Source organism: Gymnogyps californianus, chromosome 25 (genome assembly GCF_018139145.2).
Source record: "Gymnogyps californianus isolate 813 chromosome 25, ASM1813914v2, whole genome shotgun sequence".
In the NCBI taxonomy this organism is placed as follows: domain Eukaryota; kingdom Metazoa; phylum Chordata; class Aves; order Accipitriformes; family Cathartidae; genus Gymnogyps; species Gymnogyps californianus.
Genome location: NC_059495.1, coordinates 2,208,016 through 2,223,129, shown reverse-complemented (window position 1 = coordinate 2,223,129; position 15,114 = coordinate 2,208,016). Strand labels below are relative to the sequence as shown.

Here is a 15,114-nt window from a genome sequence, read left to right as displayed (position 1 = left end):
GCCAGTGTAGTCCTGCTTCAGTACTCCTTCGAAAGTATTTGACAGACTATCTCAGCAGCTGAAGTAGCTGGCAGGCTGTGGCTCTTCCTTAAATTCTTGGCAGCACTGTGTCTGCTTGCTACCCATACAGTAGGATATTGCAGCTGCATGTCTACAGATGCACAGCAGCTTGCATTGGCCAATTTCACTTTTGGTCAACTAGCTAACAAGCACTGCTATGATTATTTCTCATCAAACCTCATCCCTTCTTAGGGAAGAAAAAAAAATAATCTACATTCCTGGGCCAGCCAGTGGGTGATAGTTAACCAGTGATCCAGCTTATGCTGTGGGAATCAGAAAAGGCATGCAAGGCTATTAAACTTGCTATTAAGAGAAAAGTCTTTTTCAGAATTAGGTGTGTTTTCCACCTTGAGAAAGCCATGTTGTTTGACAAGTAGAAATACTGTTTAATGTTGCCTTCAGTGCGTCCTTGGTGCACCCTCTAACACTAAGACATGCTCTTTAAATCCCACAGTTGCTTTTCTCCCCTTAGGTATTTTCTACCACACACAGTGCAGTGCATTGTCCCCTGTGATGTGTTTTGAAATCTCCGGTACTGAGGAATCAGATGCAGCAAAGTTAACGAAGGGGAAGGATGCTTATCTTTGATATATGTGTATGCAGGAAAGCTTCCTTTGCATAAAGAATGAAGCATAAATCCTTGAGATTAGACAAGATGTCACACCTGTAGCAACTTCCTTGATACCGGCTAGAAGACATGCTCGTTTGTTAGTGATAGCTAGTGTGGACAGCAGGCAGTTATTGTGTGGTGCAAGTCTTTTCTGGGCTCCTCTGTCTGTCATGACCACATTAAGCTGCTCTCTCTTCCAGAAGAGACAGAATCTCATTTCCAGCCTGAGTGGCAAGCAGGGAACCCTGGGTCATATTTGGAGAATTCATGGGAGGAGCAGCTTTTGGAACAACAGGACCATTTGGAAAAGGAAATGGAGGAAGCGAAGAAGATGATTTCAGGTTTGCAGGTAATAGATTTTCTTCTCAGCCAGTGTTCCATTCCACATGCATTTGTTTTCCCACCAGCTGTAGCTGGAAGACAGATTATCTTGCAGCTGAGACACTGGCCTGGAACTCAAGAGAGTAGAACAAGAGTCCTGGTCCAGTGAGGTCTCCTGGGGTGATTGTGCAAGAAGTTAGTTGGTCTTTTGGGTCACCTCAGTTAAATAGGGGCAGTGGCTCTTCCCTGTGTCTCACCTGTGGGATGCATCCCTTCAGGGAAGAGTTCCTCAGGAATGCGGAAGTTTTTCTGGTAGTGTGGACAGTGTGTATTGGGGTATATTGGCTGCAGCCAGCGGAGGCCTTATCCAGCAACAGAATGCTACTGACTAAGCACTCTGACATCTTCCTTTCTTGCAATGTTTAGGCTCTCTTGGCTCCTGCAGTTGTGATCTGGTGCTGGTCACCTTTTCCATAATGCAGAATGCCAAAACTGTCCTTTCCAATGTTCCAGATGCAATTCAGAAGACAGCTGGATCCAGCCACAGTCTTGCTTGGGGCAGGGTATACCTGTCCCCCATCATTGTGTAGCATGCTTAACCAAGAGAGCCCAGGGAAGGAGGAAAGATGGCTGCAACTTCCACAGCCCCAGTATATTTACCAGGGTTTCAGAGAAAGGATTTTAACATCAGTCTGTGTAATTCAGACACAACCTTTTTTCTTAGCTCAGGCTTCTCCAAAACTTGGTGTTGACATGACTAGAGGCTCTTATTCAGTAGGGAGGGAGAGAGAAGGGTGTGGAGAGAGAGAGAGAGGAAGATTATATTGCTATGAAGACTGAAGATGAGTGATATTCACTAATAGTAATTTAAGTGGACTGTGAGAAGGCAAAGGGTACACTGTATGCAGGTAAGAATGGAACCACTGTAGAGAATCTAAAACAAAGCCTGTGTTTAGAAGGTGATTGTGTCTGTGTTGTGTTTTGGTTGGAGTCCAGATCCTAGCTGGGTTCATTGGCTTGGTCCCCTGTCCTGTGATGCTGTGCTAACTCCTGTATGTGCTGTCACTGTGCAAAGCACATATGTTACTGTGCAAAACGGTAGAGATGTAGCAGTGTTTTCCCACGTGCTGGGGCTGGGACTCCCCTTCTTCACTAGGGCACTTAGCAGTCTGCAGGTTTTGTTAGCAGCCTGCGAGAACAGAGCAGTCTTTCTGTGACTTGTGATCGGAAGTAATGCAGAGAGACAAGGAATGTCAGGAAATCAATCAAGATTCACAGAGCTGACCAGGGGTCACACAGGCTTGCATCAGTCTTTCAGTGAGCTAAGCTGGACTATAATATTTGGCACATTCTCTACGCAACTATTTATTTGCAGGACCTTTTCCTTGCTGCTCTGTTCCAGTCCCTCCCTGACCAAATGACCCTCAGCCTAATGTATTTGACTCTGCATGGGGAGTAGAGCCCCTGATCCATATGGTAAAGACCCTGAACTCTCTCAGGAATATTCCTTTCTGTTTGTGCTGGGAACCATACTGGCTTTGAATTGTAAATATTTATGTGCCAGTAAACAAAGCAGAGATTGTGTGAGAAGCATAGGCAGCTGGGGCAGAGGGTGGGGTGTGGGCGGGCGGGCACTTTCCCTGTGGACAATGGGCGGGAAACAAAAGACTTAAAAAAAAAAAAAAAATTTTTTTTTTTGGCTTGGTTCACTGGTAAAATCCAGTTGCATTATGTGCCCACTGGGAGCAGGGAGAGGTGGGACTGGCGTGTCCGCTTCTGCCAACCCTGGCCCCATGTTTCAGGAGTGAGGGCGAGCAGCTGGCATTGCTGCCCCTTCATCCCCTGGGAGTAGGAAGAGGCAGCTGATGTTGCTAAGCAAGAAATTGGATTTGATTACTTGATTTCCCCCCTCTTGCTCAATACTTAAGAGCCTCCAGTTCATGAGTTTGATTGAAATATCAGGGACCTGATGTATGTATACCCCATAAGGCGCTAAAACCATGGCAGCTTTTTATGTTCCTGTGTGATTCCTGCTTGAGTGTCCTGCTGGGAAGACTTCAGGATGCACTCAGAAAACAGTTTTCCAAGGAGCTTTTGCATTAACTGAATACAGATTGCTATTTGCTGTTCAGCAGCAGTTGCAGCTTTTTGGTGGAAGATGCTGTCAGCAGGCAGAACCTGACCTGTCAGCCTTGAAGTCTTTTGGGGCTGGAGTATTACTGCAAATGGGATATTTTGGTTTTAGCCATGGAGTTCAAATAGAAATAAACTAGAAAGCTAACTGAAAGAAACAGGCATGACACTTTCCAATGTGTCCAGTTGTATGCAACATTCTGGCACATACCAAGTGTCATGAGTCCTGGAAGTCAGAGACAGAAATGTCAATGTAAAAACCACCAGCTAGAGAAAACCAGTATGGTATACCCTGCTGGAGATCTGGCCTGGTCCTGCTAGTCACACTTCCTACAGTGCATGCTTTTCCCTCCTTCAGGCTGGATTCAGTCTACTGTGGGAATTCTGGCATTTTCCTGCAGACGTCTGGGCTACCTTGGAGCTGCTGAAGGAGTTAGTACCATGCTTCTAGTAGCCTTCGTCAAGCACAGGGCATAGCTTAAGATTTTCACTGTCTGTGTGGGTGAGGGCTCTTCCCTCACTTGTACAACAGTTCTGAATGTGTCTCGGTCTTGTTTAGTGTAGAACAGAATTAGGCCTCCCTGAACATCCCGTTTCTAAAGTCTTTTGTAGATGTATTTTTAGGAGAATGGCTTCTTTCAGCAGGGGATACTTCAGTCTCATTCCAGAAGAGAAGCCTTACAATGTAAACCTGATTCAATCTCTGCTTTAGACTTCAAATCTGTTATTGTAGTGAAGGCTACCCTTGGACTGAAGCCTGAGACAGGCTTCACTCCCTGAAAATCTGAGTAGTTGTCCTTGTTTGGTGTCTTTCTGTGGGGAAAAGTATTGGCTGACAGATATCTCTGGGAGTCCTTTTTCAGGGGATAAATCTTTTTCATTCCTGAAAAATTCTACTGATTTTTGAGGGGAATAAGTTAGCAGAAATGGAAAATGAAACTGTTTAGAGATTGTTGATATGAATGACTATTAGCCAGAGCTGCAGCTAGCCTATTTTCCTTTGAAACCCCTGAAGAGGAGATTTTTTTTTCCTTCATCTTCCCAGGCTTTATTGCTCAATGGGTCTTTACCTGAGGATGAGCAGGAAGGGTCCTTTGAACTTTGTGAACGTGGAGCCTGCCCTGAAGAGCAGCTGGTGAGCATATTGCTGTACCTACATTTCTGTGATCAAGCTGTCCTTTGCACTGTTCTGCCACAGGCAGGTGTCTTGCACAATAATAACCGTGGTATTTTACATTCAGATCATAATCCAAAGTCGCCTGGACCAGAGTATGGAAGAAAATAAAGACCTAAAGGTTAGAGGGGGACAGATGAAGGGGAAAGAGGGGGTTTGGGTCAAGAGATCTTTTCAGACTGTCCTACTTGATTTTGGCAGGGGGGATGGGGTGGGGACGGGGCGAGTGGGCAACACAATGGATGACATGGAGGATATGTTGTGTTAGGGCTCCAACTCCGTTCCCATATTCTGCTGTGTGGGATCTTCATCCCTCCAGGAGTGTAGATATCTGCTTCCCTGAGACCATAATTCATTGACCTGGAGAGCATTCACAATACTTTGCTGGGAAGTGTTTATTGTACCCATATTAGCAGTTAATAAAAGTTTGTGGGATAGCACCAGAAAAGTATATGCTGCCTCCTCACTTTGCCTCAAGCCAATGTTGGTGAAGTCAGTTTCTGGTAAAACAAGTATCTAAGTGTTACTGGAATTTAAATGAGCCCTGAAATAGATTTTTCCTGCATGCTCTTGAAGCTGGAGAGATCCAGGTTGTACCAGCTTCTCAAAACTTTATCCAGGACAGCTCTTAAGTTTCTAGACATGTCTGAATATAAACAAGCTTTCAAGTAGAAAATAAATGCAGCTGAGAAGAACCTGCCCTGTCAAGCCTGCCTTAGTTCAGCTTTCTGCTGATGCTGGCTCTGGGGCCAGTTCTGATGCTGGGAGAGAAGTATTTAACGTTGCCCTGAAGGACAGATTTGGGGGACTAGGCAATCTTTTTCTCTCATGGCTTTAATAGCAGGGGCTTAGGGGGCTGCTCAACTGTTTTGTCATGTTTGTAACTCATTAAAATGGCTCAGGGTCTGACATGCTCTTTGATCTGTAGGAAAAGGTGCGATGTGCTTTCTTCTGAAGCAGGTGTCTAGGGACAGAGAACACTGACTTTGGTGGATTCTGAAAGGGTGACAAGACACCATTTAATCAAATTGTGTTGCATTTGCAGAAGGAGCTATTGAAATACAAACAAGAAGCTCGAAACCTACAGGGAATAAAGGTGAGGAAAGGGGCACTTCATCAAATATAAATAGTAAAGCTTTAGAGTCTGCTGCAGCCCATGAGTAGGGCCAGCAGCAACCATACACCTCTGAGGAATCTCAGATTGTGGAGGGAGTTGTATTAGGGGACTTGGAGGTGGGGGATCCTATGGTCTGTTTCTGGCTCTGAGGAAAGACTGCAGTTAAGGCAGGCACAAGGAGTTAGGTCTCCTGGGTTCTGTTTCTGTCTGTAGGATTGTGGTCGAATGTCCCCTCTTTTGTCTGTTTCCCCTAAATAAAATATGAGGTGTAGGATGCCTGCTTGGTTCTCATGGCTTCCCCCCGCCCCCCTCTCTGTCTTGGGGTATGCACGGTAGGATTGGCCCAGTGAACTCATTCTTGACAGCAGAGGAAAAAGAGCACGGGGGTATCCTTGTCCTCTTCAGCTGCAGCATTTTTCACAACTTTGGCTCCTGTTTGCTCAGTTTCTCCCTCTGGAGTTCTGAACACTAATAATCCTGAGCAGAGGTATTTTTAGAGCTGCCTGTAAGGCTCCTGTGAAGGAAGCAAACAGCAGTAGCTGTCCAAGGTAGAGTGCTCGGCTTCTGGGTAACACTGAGTGAAAGGTGCAGAATTAGTCCTGACTCTGGCCTCTTCAGAGAGGATTTCATTGCACGACTAGGTCACACTGAGCTTAAGTTTCCTTGTGTCCTTGGCTGATGTTGGCCTCTTTCTGCCCTCTGGATGCTGCAGGTGCATGGCTGGAGACACTAGCTGTAGGCCACTGAAAAGACCCTCCAAAGACACTACTGTTTTCTTCCATAAAAGCAAATTGTCAGGACACTTCTGGAGCAGGAAGTTCAGGTAGAGGCCTAGAAATGCCTCTGTCCCAGATGGCTAGAATGTTGGCAGGAAAACCACTTTTGGGTAAGAGAAAGGCAGAAGGGCTGAGAGCCCATTGGGCAGATGTCTATGTATCTCCTGCTCTTTTGGGCCCTTAGCAACACTTCAGCCCTGTGAGTGGCCCCACTGTGTTACGGCCACTGGTCTAGATCACTCACTTCCCAGGGAAGGGTCTCTGCCTCTGTCTTGCACCTTCCTACAGATAACATCTTTTCCTAGGATGCTTTACAGCACAGGCTGATTCAACAGGATGCTTCAGTTCTTCAGCTAAAGCAGGAACTGCTGAGAGCAAACATGGACAAGGAGGAATTGCACAACCAGAATGTGAGTCACTGTGCTGCTGAGGGTTAGATTATTTTAGAAGGAGGTTGGTGGCCCTGAGGGGCTCCAGCAGCCACAGGGTGGAGCTGGTGGTTGCAGCATAGTTCTTGGGGTCATGGGATAGTGAACGACCAGTCAAAGGTCTCTGCAGAGTAAAAACTGCACACAGTTTACTAGCCAGCTGTAAGACTCGCTGGAGTTTCCTGTTCTTCACTCCCACTTCCTGTCCTCCAAGACCTTCAGCTGAAACAGGGAGGGGCTACTCCTGATGTTTTCAGTACAGTTGCATTCGTCCTTCCTTGCTGTGCTCCCTGGGTTAGCAAGTGGCACTTTGACAGGTGGAGCTGCCATGTGTACAGTGTCTCTCTGGAGAGAGAAGGGCAAAGAAGGAACTGTCCTGTCTAAAAGGTTGCCATCCTTAGACACCAGCTGCCTTGAACTCTTGCAGATATTTGGTCTCGGGTCACCTTGTCTTTAGCACAAGGGGCAAAGAGGTTGTCACTAACTCTCTAGGAATACCTACCTCACACCTGTGTGTTATTTCTGCAGGTTGACCTTCAGAGGAAGGTTGAAGAGAGAAACCGGCTACTGGCAGAATACAAAGTAATGGAACCTCTCCTCACTGGAGGCTTTGCTGGGGCCAGTATCTGGTGGTTCTTCAGTTTTGTGAATGTGACTGCTGTCTCCCTGGCACTCAGTCACCTCTGGGAATGGCACTATGGATAGTGAATAAGTTGCAATAGCCATGGATGTTTGTAATGAGATGGAGGGATCAGATGTTCTTTGTGTTTACCCACAGCTTTTTATAGTAGATCTTTTACTGTCATGGTTTTTCTGTGATGGTTTGCTGAGTATCTAACACTTGTGCAGAAGCTCAGTTCTAACATCTAGCTAGAAGTACACACATTGTGTAAGTCAGCCTGTAGAGGAACCTGATCCTGGCAGATGATGTAACCTTCCCTGCCATGGGAAGATGATTGCGAGCCTTACTCACTGTCCTGTTGATTCTCTTGATTACTGTGTTGCAGAAAGAACTGTGCCAGAAGGATCGGCATTTACAGCAGCATCAGACCAAACTGGATGAAATGCTTAGGCAGCTTTCTGAGGCCAGCTACCAACAGGTATGGAGCAGGCGGGCTGCACTGATGCCCCGAGAGGTGGCACTTACCTTGGTGGCTTAGTTTGTGCTGACTCTTGTACTCCCCTCACAGGTGGATTTGGAGCGGGAGCTGGAGCACAAAGAGGCCCTGTTGGCTCACTGCATGAAGAGAGAAGCTGAAGAGGTATGGGAAACCTTCGTCTACACATCAGACTGTTGGAGTGATATTTCTGTCCAGCACCCTCTAGCTACCTATCTCCAGAAATCATCCACTTCATCCCAGAGAGGCCTGGCTCTGCAATCTCATTGTCAGTGCCCTAATCAAGGCAGCCAGACTCCTCAAAGCATCCAACTTACCAAAGCTCTCAGCTTTGAGCACTCTGGCTTAGCCTCTTGTGTCAAAATCCTAAGGGATGAAACAGTGAGGGGAGCACAGGAGTGAGTGGAAGCCAGAGACTCTTGGCTTCTAGCTTCAGCTCTGACACTGGCTAATGGTTAGACCAGGGCTTAGCTCTTTATCTCCTCCTTTTCCTGTTGACCCTGGTATTGAGCACTTGGAACTGTCTTGGTGGAAAGAGTGCCAGCCCCAGTATCTGTCCCTGCACAGTGCCACTTGAACACTGACAGTGCTCACTAGAGCTTGCAGAGCCCACTGTGATGTAGCAGCAAGCCCCTTCCTGTCTCTGGCTCTCTTTCTCCACCTGTATGTGAGGAATCATGTTTGTGCTCTGATCTATAGGACTGCCTGCACACTCCTTAGTGAGTGTATTTACCTGGTAGAAGATGGGACAGTTTTCATGCTCTCTCATCATTTTGAAGTTCACAAATTGGGATCTTTGGGGAGGTCCTAATGCTTACATTGCTAGTGGCACACGCATCTTCCCCTGAACAGGTGATGGCTTACAGCGGTCACAGTGCTCAGAGCAATGGCTTCCTCCAGACAGCAGGAAGAGGAGCTCCTCCCACAGCCCACCGAGGGGTAAGTGTACCTAAGGGATATTTTCCCGGCCAGATGCAGATGAGGGCTCCGGATATCCTGGAAGCTATTATCTTGTTAAGAGATATTTCCCTTTTCTAAGACCTGTGGCTTTAGATGAGAAGAAAGCAGCCTGGAGTTAGTCTGACTGACTTGTGGTCTCTTGGGCAGACAAATGACTTGCAGCTGGTTCGTGATGCCCTTCGCAGCCTCAGGAACAGTTTCAGTGGCCATGATCCACAGCACCACACCATTGACAGCCTGGAGCAGGGCATCTCCAGCCTGATGGAACGGCTGTACCGCATGGAAACACAGAAGAAGCAAGAGAGAAGGGTAAAGGCTTCCTAGGGCACTTAGCTCTTCTGCCCCTCACACAACCCAGAGCTAAGCAGCAATGAGAGCTCCAACTGGGAAGTGACACTGTTTTCACTCTTTTGGCTTTGCACCCTAGATCCGGGGGAAATCACCGGCAAGCAGAGCAACAAATGAGTGTAGAGACTCCTGGCCTCCCAAATCCAGTAAGTGCCTTTCAGCTCCTGCCCTCCCACTGCCAAATTCATTGCTCAGGTTTCCTGGCCAGAGTCCAGGGCATAGCATCCCCTTGGGAATCTGCCACCTCCAGCTTCTTATTCCGTTTACCAGAGCTCACTTTCCTCCCTTTAGTCATTTGCTGTACAGATGAGACTTCACTGCAAAGGAAAGGGGGCAGAGACAATCTATGGCTGCTTGTTTGTAAAGCACCATCACAGTGGGAGTCTGTCTGGGCCACTTCGGTGGTAGTACCGCAGTATAAATAACTATGACAATTACCCCTGGGATGAGTGGGAAATGTGACGTTATTTCAGCTTTCCTGCTGGTTTGCACCATCTAGTGGACACAGATAACTGTACAGTTGCCTCTTCCCCTGTTCCCCCCTCAGTGTCTACCTCCTTTCATATAGGCATAACAGCACAGCCCTTTCTGACACCATGTTTCCTGGCTCCAGCTGCAGCAGCTCCACGTTTGCTTTTCATCATGAAGGCTGTTTTTTCCAATGTTGGTTGTAAACGTCACCTAGAAAGTCTATGAGATTGTAGGGGACTGTAGGTACTGGGGAAAGACAGAGGCCCCCACCTTTCATCTGCATTGTAGTGTCCAGCAGCAGGGTAGCCTGGAGGTACAAGATGCAGAGGAAGGTAGGAGGGGAACTCAGCCTGAAGTGGGTTGTGGGGAGGATTTGCTGGGTTCTCCCTCCTCTCCCATAAACTGCAGTTTTTAGAGCAGCCACAGTCATATGTTCTCTGCATGCAAACTGTACCGCTCCCTTTTTGCAGACTCCATCCCCCTCCACTGCAGCAGGAAAATTGAGTTGTGCAGCCACAAATTTAGAATACCTTGGGTGTAAAGAGCTCTAAGACGTGGCTCCAAAGACTTGTTAAATTAGAAAGCCTTTGAATGGGTGTCCATAGTGTTTTCTGCATGCTAGGAATCTTAAAACTGTAGAGTCACTCAGTGTGAACCTTCCTCTGCTTCAGCTTTTGGCACAGCACATTGCAGGGAAGCAGGAAACAAGGCAGTAGCCAGAGAGAAACACAAATGAGCAAAGAAAAATCCACGCACAAACACCAATCCTGGCCAACTAGAATGGGAAGATGGGGAGGAGACAGATAACCTTTTGCCTTGATCAGTCACTTCATCCTGCTTTATCCATCTGCAAGTGAAGGCAAGTGATCATGTAGCTGTACTGGATGGGGTACTGTTCAGTCATTTTCTCTTCCAGAAAGGTTCTCCTGTCACTGAGGTAGTGAATAGAGTGTCTGTGGAATAGATGGTGGCAGCAAGCCCCTCTGTGGATGGGACAGTAATCCTGGAGGACAGTGCTAGGCAAATCTTCCATGCTAACAACACAGCTGGACAGTGACCCTACCTTAAAATGCAAAGTTTTGCAGTAAGCAGGGGAATACCTGGCCCTTCCCGACAGGGATGATTAGCCAACCTCCTAAGAATCTCTTCCCATCACCAGGTTCTCTGCTGTGATGGCAAATTTGCTGAGACCACCCCTGTTGTGGCAGGAGACAGGCTGTTCCCCAATTATTGTGCTCTTGTTTTTGCAGAACTGCCTCATTCTCACAGCACACCCGTGATGAGTACCAGTGCCTGCTCCAAAGTGTTGTACTTCACTGACCGCTCCCTCACACCTTTCATGGTCAACATACCAAAGAGGTGAGGTCTGGCTTTGCCTTGCTGACACTGATGTGGGAGGTGCTCGTTTCCCTTAAAGCATTAGTCTGATCTCTTCTGGGTATGGTCACAACTAGCACAAGTTTGCTGTGCATTAACTTGGGCATTGGATTTCATACCACTGTCTGGGGAAAATTGCCTAAATCAGTCCCCTAGCTGATGCACTTGTTTTAGAGCCCGAAGAGATTCCATCTCTTTTATTAACTTCCAAGAGCAAGAGAAAGCAGCCAAGTAGTTCTGTTGTGGCATGTAGTGCAGTACACTCCTGTCAAAACAACTATGGTTGTCAGTGCAAAAGGGAAAGTGAAAAAGGCTCTTTTGAGGTGGTTCTTAGTAAATCAGGAGGCAATTCTTCCTCTGAAGAGGACCTTGGGATTGACAGGTGTGTTCCTGGAGGGGCACACTCTTCACATCCCTGTGGCCAGGGTGCCACATGCCTAGCTAGACTTGTGCTGTGGCTCTGCATGCCACGTAGTAACACTTGAGCTAAATCCGGTAATGGCATACCATGGGATAGTGCCAAACTCTTCCCTTGCAGGTTAGGGGAAGTGACTCTGAAGGATTTTAAGGTAGCTATTGATCGTGAAGGAACCCACCGGTACCACTTCAAAGCCCTGGATCCAGAGTTTGGCACAGTTAAGGAGGAGGTAAGTGTGGAATTTAGCTATCAGCTGCTTTGGGTTCAGTGTTACCACACAACCCTGGAGACCGTGGTCACCTCACTTCTAAACTAATGAAATCTTTGAACTTGCCCCCAAACAGACTATTTTCACAACTGTAGATTAAGCTCCTCTTGTAAGGTGCTAAAATGGGATGTTTTCATCCCCAGCCGGAGCAATTACGTGAATCTGATTGCAGTTGCCTGGGGGTTGCAGAGCCCCTTGGGCAAAGAGCTGGTTATTGGCAAAGACAGTCTGTGACGCAGCATTGTTCAGGGGACACTGGGCAAAAATCCAGACTACACTTCTAGCCCTTCAAGTGGCTTTATAAAATCTGTTGCAATGAGACGCACTTCAGGCAAACGTGGTTTATTCAAAAAACATTCCCCTACTTTCTTTTAAAGGTTTTTCAGAGATAACTGTTTGGCATCTTTTCCTTTGTGTACTGCATTACAACCCTGTTTATGCTCAGGCTGGTGTTGGTGTGGATTGGATTCATTAAAGGTTATTGGGATAGTTCCTGTTTCACAAATTAAGACAAGTGCAAAGGGTTACCTTCTCTGGGAACAATCAGCTGACTAGGTAGCCATTCTGCAGAAACAGCTGGAGATTGTAGTCTGGATCAGAAAAGGCATGTTTCCTGTCGTTATTTTACCTTCCTGTCAAAAACATGCCAATAATAATCTTGATGGTTACTGGTTGAAGGGGCCTGATCTGTTTTTTACCTAAACCCTCAAAAGATTACTCAGACATGTGAATGATGGATAAGGTACGTGTTCTCTGGGCTGTGTAGTGAAATCTGAGCTAGGATCTCTGACTTGATGCCTGCCTGTTATGTTACTCGCGCCGCAGAAGAGTGGTGTCCAGACTCCAGACATGACTGGACTCCCTTTTTTTGTAGGTATTCCATGATGATGACATCATTCCTGGTTGGGAGGGGAAAATTGTGGCCTGGGTGGAAGAAGACCATGGGGAGAATTAATCAAGCTTTTAAGTCTTGTCACTATGGAAACCTGTAACTGGCTGCTGAGCCAAAGAATGACCAAAAAGCATGTGTGCTGGAAGGAGTCCAATTCAAGCTGCCGAAAAAGAGGGCTTCTCTGCAAACAATGGGTAATGCATGTTGTGTGCATGGACGTCTGGCATCTGAATTTCCATGCCCAAATGCAGACAGTGTTCTGAGACTGAAATGACAGGTCTGTGGGAAAGAAACACCTTGCTTTGTCCTGTCAACTAAACCCTGAAGGCCTTAATGATGCCTTGCTCCCTTCCCCTGCTTCTCCATTCCTGCAATTTGTGGTGCAGACTGTGATCTGGGCATTTCAAGTCTGGTTTCTTGTACATGGTATTACATAAATCTGCACTGATGGCAAAAATGTGAAGCTTTTGCCTTCATGAGTCAGAAGAAGCCGTTAGATTGGGTGAGCTGAAGGTCTGACCAACTTTGGTCCTGGACTTGCACGTGCTGCAGGAGCAGAGTGAACTTTCTGGATGTTCCAGACTGACAGTATAGAAGTCTGACCTGGGGAGGGAAGACGGTCTTCTGGAGGCTTTATGCATGGTCTAAAGCAAAGATCACCAGCTTGGCAAAGCTCCCTTTCTTCCGAACTCAGGCTTCAATTTCCTAGCCCTGCTTTTCCCACTTGCTTTCCAAAGCTGTACTCACTTCTGAGACCCTCTGGGTTTGCTTTGTTGCCATGGGGACTGTGGGGTCTTGGTGCTTGCTTATTTGCTGATGGATTTCATTTGCAGGGGAGCTGGAATCGGCTGCTTCTCTGAGGTACTTATAACCCCTCTCCTTGTTGAGCCTCTTTCCCTGCACTCCTGCCCTCTCCTCTTTCAGCAAGGCAGATAGTTTGTCATCTCCTGTGCACAGGCATCACTGTGTGCTGCTGTCCACTCATTGCTAGGGCCACCACTTATCCACCACCAGTACGATAAACCCCATCGGTTATACCACCAGTTCCCTCGTATGCCTGCTCCTGGGGTGCCTGAAGGATCAGGAAATAAATGACTGCTTGGGAAAGAACAAGCCCTAAAATCCCTGAGGGTGGGTTTTTCTTTTTGGTTTTGTGGGTTGGTTGGTTTGTTTGTTTCTGCATTGCCTGTCTCTGCCCTTCTGCTGCCAGTCAGCTGTACTTCCAGAGTGCTGCCTGTGACGTGCAGCAGACACTGACTTAGAAGGTCAAATGGCAAGTCAAGGCTCTGCTCCTTCTCAGTACATGTGGCCCTTCCCGTGGACTACCTGTGTCTGTGCTGTGCATGAGGCTGGGAGAGGGTGAACCTGGTTTTACTGTTTTATATTAACATGTCCTTTTGTAAACATGTTCCTGTTCTTGGAATTATTTTGTATCAGTTTACATTTGTCTGAGGACTGTGGATATTTTTATACTAGTGCAAGTGCTTTCTGTATATTTCTGCACGCATTATACTGTGTTTTACTCATTTTCTAGTGGATGCTGAGATGTTTTGTATCGTCTCCTGTTAACACAACACTGGGCTCATAACTTTATTTTACTATGGAAATCCAACTAGTTCCTACTGGGTTTTATATTTTTGCCAGCTTTAATAGGCAGCAACAACACTATTTTCTCACTGCTTCACTGTCCAGGAAATAGCTCAAGGCTCTTATGTGGCTCTGTGCCACATTGGCACAACACAACATGCCTCCTGTTTGTTATGGTGACTTTCTCCTTACAGACAGCAGTAGGAAAGTTCCTCAAAGAACAAGTTCATGAGTGGGCTGCAGGGGGGAAATACATCTCTCTTGGAAAAGAAACAAACATTTTTCTTCCTCCCTGGAAACAGTTTCTCTGTTGCATGATCTCTGGTGGGTTGGTAAAGAGCATGGGGTTGTTATACTGAAATCAATTGTATTTGAATTGCAAATTTTTCTCAGGTGTTTCTTTCTTCAGGTTTTACTCATTTTATTTCAGCAAGAGCCATGCACCCAGGTTAGAATTTTATGGAGAAAATTAGGACAACTTTCAAGGTCTCTAGTTGCCAGTTCCATATCCCTGTCTGCTACTCAAAGATGAGCAGTTTGGTTTTGGAGCACTGAAGACATAGGAGGCTGTTAATACGATCAGAGCTTCTAATGGATAAGTCTTCAATCCAGCCTTGCCCATAGCTATCCAGTTTTCCCATGAAGAAAATAGTTGTTAGCTGATACAGGAGTCAGCGTGTTCTTGTTCTTAGATCAGTTCAGATAACTAACCATGGTCACATTTAATATGCTTACTGCCACCAGAGAGCCAAGGACTGAACCCTATATGGAAACACACGCCCTCCAGAGCAACAATGGGCTATATTTGAGAAGGAGCAAGACTGGACAAAAGGCTTGATTTTTGGGGCTGGCAGTCACGTACTTTTCATCCATGCTAACATCACATGTAAGCTAGGACAAAAGAAGACATCCCATGAGACAGAACTGATAGCAATGCTCTGTTCTTGGGTTCCTATATGCAGCTCCCCTCTGATAGGGAAGGTAGAATTGCTGTCACTGAAGCTGAAGGACTGCTGCTCTGATAAGCTATATCCCATGCACAGTTTGGGTTCAGCT

The 15,114-nt window shown here is 46.6% G+C and overlaps 1 protein-coding gene across 2 annotated transcripts in view; it reads left to right on the top strand.

The window, feature by feature from the left end:
* The window catches only part of DIXDC1 (DIX domain containing 1), a 38,335-nt gene extending 24,338 nt beyond the window's left edge, over positions 1 to 13,997 (top strand). For both annotated transcript variants that reach the window (XM_050910934.1, XM_050910935.1), the window contains 14 exons: positions 871 to 1,019; positions 4,170 to 4,259; positions 4,366 to 4,419; positions 5,344 to 5,394; positions 6,497 to 6,601; positions 7,148 to 7,201; positions 7,627 to 7,719; positions 7,810 to 7,881; positions 8,590 to 8,676; positions 8,845 to 9,006; positions 9,125 to 9,191; positions 10,767 to 10,875; positions 11,432 to 11,540; positions 12,454 to 13,997. In XM_050910934.1, coding sequence (XP_050766891.1) covers positions 871 to 1,019; positions 4,170 to 4,259; positions 4,366 to 4,419; positions 5,344 to 5,394; positions 6,497 to 6,601; positions 7,148 to 7,201; positions 7,627 to 7,719; positions 7,810 to 7,881; positions 8,590 to 8,676; positions 8,845 to 9,006; positions 9,125 to 9,191; positions 10,767 to 10,875; positions 11,432 to 11,540; positions 12,454 to 12,534 — 1,283 coding nt within the window. In that variant the 3' untranslated portion in view covers positions 12,535 to 13,997. The remainder of the gene's footprint in view (positions 1 to 870; positions 1,020 to 4,169; positions 4,260 to 4,365; positions 4,420 to 5,343; positions 5,395 to 6,496; positions 6,602 to 7,147; positions 7,202 to 7,626; positions 7,720 to 7,809; positions 7,882 to 8,589; positions 8,677 to 8,844; positions 9,007 to 9,124; positions 9,192 to 10,766; positions 10,876 to 11,431; positions 11,541 to 12,453) is intronic.
* Positions 13,998 to 15,114: the final 1,117 nt, after the last annotated feature.